The sequence below is a fragment of the Aphelocoma coerulescens genome, chromosome 3, assembly GCF_041296385.1.
Source record: "Aphelocoma coerulescens isolate FSJ_1873_10779 chromosome 3, UR_Acoe_1.0, whole genome shotgun sequence".
Lineage (NCBI taxonomy): Eukaryota > Metazoa > Chordata > Aves > Passeriformes > Corvidae > Aphelocoma > Aphelocoma coerulescens.
Genome location: NC_091016.1, coordinates 79,567,021 through 79,573,020, shown reverse-complemented (window position 1 = coordinate 79,573,020; position 6,000 = coordinate 79,567,021). Strand labels below are relative to the sequence as shown.

The 6,000-nt window shown below is 53.4% G+C and overlaps 1 protein-coding gene across 1 annotated transcript in view; it reads left to right on the top strand.

The window, feature by feature from the left end:
• Positions 1-3,083: 3,083 nt before the first annotated feature.
• The window catches only part of FOXO3 (forkhead box O3), a 90,405-nt gene continuing 87,488 nt past the window's right edge, over positions 3,084-6,000 (top strand). Inside the window, exon 1 of the mRNA XM_069011020.1 lies at positions 3,084-5,050. Coding sequence (XP_068867121.1) covers positions 4,466-5,050 — 585 coding nt within the window. The 5' untranslated portion in view covers positions 3,084-4,465. The remainder of the gene's footprint in view (positions 5,051-6,000) is intronic.

The following is a 6,000-nucleotide window of genomic DNA, read 5'->3' as shown; positions in this document are numbered from 1 at the left end:
AGCTGAGAGAGTCCAACTTGAAGTGATCTTCAAGTTGCTGTCCATCACTTCGAGGAAAATTTTATAGTTAGAAATCTGCTGCCATCTTTGGCAAACCCATCAAGTTCCATGGCACAATTTGGACCCTTGCTCTGTCTGCCAGTCAGCCAATCTTTTCACAATGACTGTGAAACCCATTAGCCAGTTTTAGCCAAACTGGGCCACAAAGTTAAAGTCTCAGGGTATGAAGTTAGCTGGTTTATAAATGACATTTCTTTCTAATCATCAGCATCCAGGTTGCTCTGAATCAGCCATAAAACCTATTGTGTGCTGCCCAGTCTATGTTTAAAGGACAGAGTAGGGAACTGTGGGAGAACAAAAAACACTAATGGAGCTGCTTTCTCACGGGGTGAATGGGAGGGGTAGATAGGGTTATTGCAGGGGACACAAACTGCTCAGAGACCAGGCTGCAGGTGCCTTACAAAACAACCCATGATATACTTGTTTGTGTGAGGTCCACATACACAATGCAGCAGTTGTTTAACGTAACTGCAATATAACATCCGTTTATTGCGCAGCAGTACACTTCACAGGAGATGTCCGTAATGCTGGACTGACAAGAAGTTCAAGGTCTCCCACCCGCCATGAGACTAACTCCAACTGTGCTTCTGCAGTTAAGATATTTGTGTGAGACATGAAGCCAGAAATGTCACCTGCACTTCTCTAGTTGCCATGTGACTGTTACCCTGCCAGATCCATATAATCCAGATACCGTGATAGCCACACGTGTTCCCTACATCAGCTTGAGCAGCCATAGTAGATAAAAGAAGATGCAGAGGAAGACACAGCCCTGCCCTAAAACATGCGCAGTCTAAGTAGGCAAAGTAAGTGAGCTGGCTTTCAAATGGCCTGAGGGCTGGCCTAACTTTATTCCTGTTGAAGTCAGTGATAAAACTCCCATAAATGGAGCCTTTGTGAAAATCCCACCCTTGGGGCATTAAAGTACTTAAAGGAAGAGACTGAAAATTGTGCAGGCTTTAGATTCAATTTTGATCAGTTTTTATGTGTATTTCAGTGGGCCCAGCCATGGAACGACAATAAGCAGAGCTCCTGTTCTTTCTGTTTTGCTCACACACCTTTTGTAAGTAAAATGTGTAGGAACAATTATACTGTGGTTTTAATTGCGCCCCTAAACTACATTATCATGGGCACACAGATGCTGCATGCAGCTGTGAAGAACTGGTACCATGATGTGTGATAAAAGTCATGTGGCTGATATACCAGTGAATTCTGAAGAGGATGCATAATCTAGCTCAAGGCTGGCACTCAGGTGATCCAGTTTTATTTCTCAGTTCTGGCATGGGCTTCCTGTATGACCTCAGTACAGTCATGTAATTGTTCAGTGCCTCAGTCCATCATCTTTTTAATAGGGTTACTACTTACTTATTTCCTTTCTCCCGCCCTCTTCTGCCTCACTTAGACTGCAATTCTGCCAGGGAGTGGAGCATTTCTTACCACGTGCAGGGCCTTCATCCAGTACAATGAGACTTAATAGCAATGCCTGTAGAGTAATGTAATGCCAATTAAATAAATAAATGAAGATGATAGTATCATTTAGGACTAGATTTGCAGCTTGTAACCCAGCCCAAGGTCAAAGTGCTATGCTTCCCTGGAACCTCAGGATGTGCTCCACGTGGAGGTTTCTGCAGTGGTCAAAATCAGCCCCAAGCAGTAGCTAGTTTTGGGCAAAGGCTGAGTCCCAGTCCCAGTTTCACAGCCAGCCTTTTCTGGCTAACTGCTGAAAGCCACAAGGAAAGGCTCCTCAGAGATGTGGTGTTGGACTAAGCATCTTCTGACCACGCCTTCTTGTCTGAACTTGGTTGCTGGCTCTTCAATGCCACTGCGGTTTTCCTCCCTACCAACTGCTAAATCGTACACACGAATGCCAGTGTCACAATTGCAGAGTGGCTGGTGTCTTTTTGAGCTGCCTTGCATTCCTGTAGGGGCCATGTTACAACAAAAGCCATGGCAGGGCACAACATTGTGACCCAAAATGGAGTTGCAGTGAAAATTATTTCCATTACTCAAACCTGCATTCATTCTGATTAATTCAGTGTCTCCTACTATATTTAGATAACCAGGGATTAATTGTATGCATGTTGAAATGCTGCCCCTTGTAATAAAATCACACTAAACTATTCCTAACTTTAGTGCCACTTGATTTCAAAACCTAGCTAGACCCTTAGGGCCTTAGGCCTTACTTAGAACGTGTAAGGATCAGGGCCTTGCTGTTTTCTAATCAAACAGAATGGTTTCCAAATCTCTCTATTTGTCTATAATGGAATATATCAGGAATAGTTTAATTGTTTGCTAATTCTATACAGCAAAGCTTCAGAAGCACACCTGCTTCTCAATTCATGCAATTGTCCGTATCTCGTATCAAAGACAATGCTACAGTTGGTCTAAATCTAGCCCACAGTCCAGGTTGATACCAAACTGGGTGAGAACTGATACATATAAGTTGCCATGTGATGTATTTATAACTCCATCCATATTAATAGCTTTTATGTTCCTTGGCTTTATGGGTCACCCCTTTATTCAACCCATAATTAACTACATCTTCAAGTGAGCTACTTTAGAGGCCTTTCTGCTAGGGCATGGCCTCCAAGGAGGAAGTACAGCGGGATTGTAGTCACGTGTAGACACGTCTGAACATGTTCCTGGCATCACTCACGGGCAGAGTGAAAGTTTTCAAAGAATTACTAAATTAGACTGTAAAGTTTAAAGTTTACAAGAACAGCTTGTGCACCAATAATTTATGACGAGCGGAAACAAGTACAGAAAAGAAACAGGGCTAATACAACCCTTGGAAAGATTTACCGGGTACTTGGAGAGGCTTGAGTGCTTTCCACCGGGCCGGCCGGACAGGGCTCCGGAGCCGCAGAGACGAGGAGCACAGAAACGCAGCCCTCACCAGGTACCAGCACCTTCTCCAGCCCGCCCAGCTCCGGCAACGCCCCCCATCCCGGCGCTCCCGCCCCGTCGGGGCGGCTCCTACGCGGCGCCGCCCGCCCTCCGCCTGCCTGTGGGCGGGCCGTGCCGAGCCGTGCGGTTTGGTTGAAGCTCCCTGCGTGTGTCTATAACTTTGTGTTGCTGCCGGTGGTTGTTAGGAGGAGGGATGTGGAAGTCGGCGGTGAGCAGGGTGACAGGCTGCTCGGGCGGGCTGCGGCGGCGGACGGGCTGGGCGCGGGCGGATCGCTTGCCTCTCACCGGCTGCTCGCAGGGGGAGCGGGCGCTCTGCCGTTTTCCCATCCTTCGCCTTTAAAGGGAAGGCTCTCCCGAGCTGAAGGCGCAGGAGCAGCAGGAACCATGCAGCAGCGCTGCTTCTTCCTCCCGTGAATTCGGATCTCGATTGCTGCCGGTGTGGAGGTGGCTGTCGATCCAGCACCCCCCCGCCGCCTCCCGCCCCTCCCGATGTGGCTTTCCCTGCCTCGTCTGCCTGCGCTTTTTAAATGACTTAAGTGAAGGGGGAAAAAACTGTCAAGATGGCAGCAGCAGGAGCAAGGAGGTTATGAATGTGGTGTTGATGCTGGAACAAAACCTATTCTCTTTGGCAGCCCTAGGGAGGGCTTAAAGCTACTGGACCTGTTGGAAGACTGGCGATTTGATTTGTTCCCGTTGTGTTTGCTTTTTCCCTGCAAGAAGGAGGATTTATCACTATTTTTTTTTAACCGACCGGCCCCCGGGGTGGCCTTCTCCTGCCCCCTGCTCCGTCGGCTGTGAGATTTTGGGGGGTTGCTTGCGTGTGGCTTGGGGGCACTGCAAAGTGACAGGTTTACGCTAGTGTGCAGTTGGATGTATGCTAAGACTTCGGCTCCCTTTAGGGCGTTTTGAAGAAGGAAAAAGTCTTCGGCGTAACCCAGAGGATCCCTCTCCCTGCCCTCCTGCCGACGGAGGGCGCAAAGGACCACCCCCCCCTCCCGAAGGCAAGATATCCGCGGAAGCGGCGAGGAGCGAGCTCGGGGGCGTGGGGGGCTCGTCTCCCGGCTGGATACAGCTCGGTTCCTGCTGGAGCTACTTCTGCATCCGCATGGAGTGAAACATAAACAAACGCACACACGCACCGCGGGAGCGGCCGCCGCTCCGCCGGCGCGGAGGGCAGCGCCGCGGGCACCTCCGGCACCGCCCGACCCGCGCTGCCCGTCCTGCGCGGACGCTCCGGCTCCTAATCTGATTTTTTTTTTTTTCCTCCCTCCCTCCCCTTCATCCCCCGCCTCCCAGCTCCGGCGTGCGCATCGCCCGCGGGGAGCGGGGCTCCGGGCGCAGCGGAGAGCCGGCCAGCCCTTAGCGGAGCGCGGCATGCCCGTCCGGCGGCCCCCTGCCTACTAGGCTCCCGTGGGCACCGAGGAGGCGGCGGAGGAGGAGTGGGGTCGGCGGCCGCCCGCCCCGTCGCAGCGCCCCGCAGCCGCCCGCGGGGGAGGCCAAGATGGCAGAGGCGTCGCCCCCCGCCCCGCTCTCGCCCCTGGACGTGGAGCTGGACCCCGAGTTCGAGCCGCAGAGCCGCCCCCGCTCCTGCACCTGGCCCCTGCAGAGGCCCGAGCTGCAGGCCAGCCCAGCCAAGCCCGCCGGCGAGCCGACCGCCGACGCCGCCTCCATGATCCCCGAGGAGGAGGACGACGAGGAGGAGGGGGGCGGCTCGGCCATGACCGTCGGCAGCGCGGCTCCCGCGGGCGGAGAAGCGGCGGCGGTAGCGACCATCGCCGTGCCGGAGGAGGCGGCGCGGCTGCTGGCCCCGCTGCCCGGCGGCGGCCCGGAGGGGCCGAGCCTCTCGCCGGGGGGAGCGGCGGCGGCAGGCGGCGGGGGGCTGAGCGGGGGCCCGGCGGCGGCGCCGAGGAAGTGCTCGTCGCGGCGCAACGCGTGGGGCAACCTCTCCTACGCCGACCTCATCACCCGCGCCATCGAGAGCTCGCCGGAGAAGCGCCTCACTCTCTCCCAGATCTACGACTGGATGGTCCGCTGCGTGCCCTACTTCAAGGACAAGGGCGACAGCAACAGCTCGGCCGGGTGGAAGGTGAGGCGGGATCCCGGGGCCGCGGCGCTCCCGCCGCGCCGCCCCGACGGGCGGGCTGCCCGTGGAGAGCGCGGCCGCGGAGCGGGGTGCTGGCGGCTGGCCCCGACAGCAACCCGCCGGGCGCTGGTGCCGGTTGTGCTGCTGGTGGTCGCCCTGTCGGCTTTGCTTTTTTAAACGGAGAGATTAAGAAAGTTTTGTCTCTTTCCTGTTGCTGTGTGCAAGCGGTGAGGGCTATTGACTCTGGGGGCAGAGGACAGGCTGGAGCGGAGCTGGCTTTTCTGATGCACAAGCACATAAGCAGGGAAAGAGAAGGAAAGAGAGAAAGAAAAAGGAAAAAATAGTTATAAGGTGTGTGGGTTTTGTTTTGCCTTTTTTTTTTTTTTTTAAGTTGTAGTAACACCAGAGGTAACTCATGGTGGAAATGAGTAGAGTTGCTTTTATGCATGGTCAGTCTGAGTCTCAAAGTCCAAATACAGAATGACTTTATTATTTTTGTCAAGAAATGCCCCAGTTTTTTGCCCATGTGTTCCTCAAAGGCAGTAGAGGGAAACTGGGGTTTTGACACTTCTTCATGAAGTTAATCAAAGCATGGAGTTATTGGCTGTTCAGCCACGGGAATGCTTGCTTTGCGATTCCTGCGGTGCCAGTGTATGAGAGCACCGTCTACTGATAGCCCAGCATTTTCTGTCCAGCACTGCGACAGCGAGCAGCTAAGAGTACTACCGTTTTAATAAGTGAGGGGGAAAAAAAATCTGGTTTTGTGGCTTGTTTACTCAGCGCGTGCAAAAGCACGTTGCAGGCAGGCAGGGTTTTACCCTCAAGACAGAGGCTAATAAGGCCTACCAGGAGCCAGAAGTGCACGTAAAGCACATTTGAAGTGATTTCCAGAACTGCTTTTTTTTCCTCCTCGTTTTCTGTGTTCATCTGTCAGCGTCTGTGCGATGCCGAAA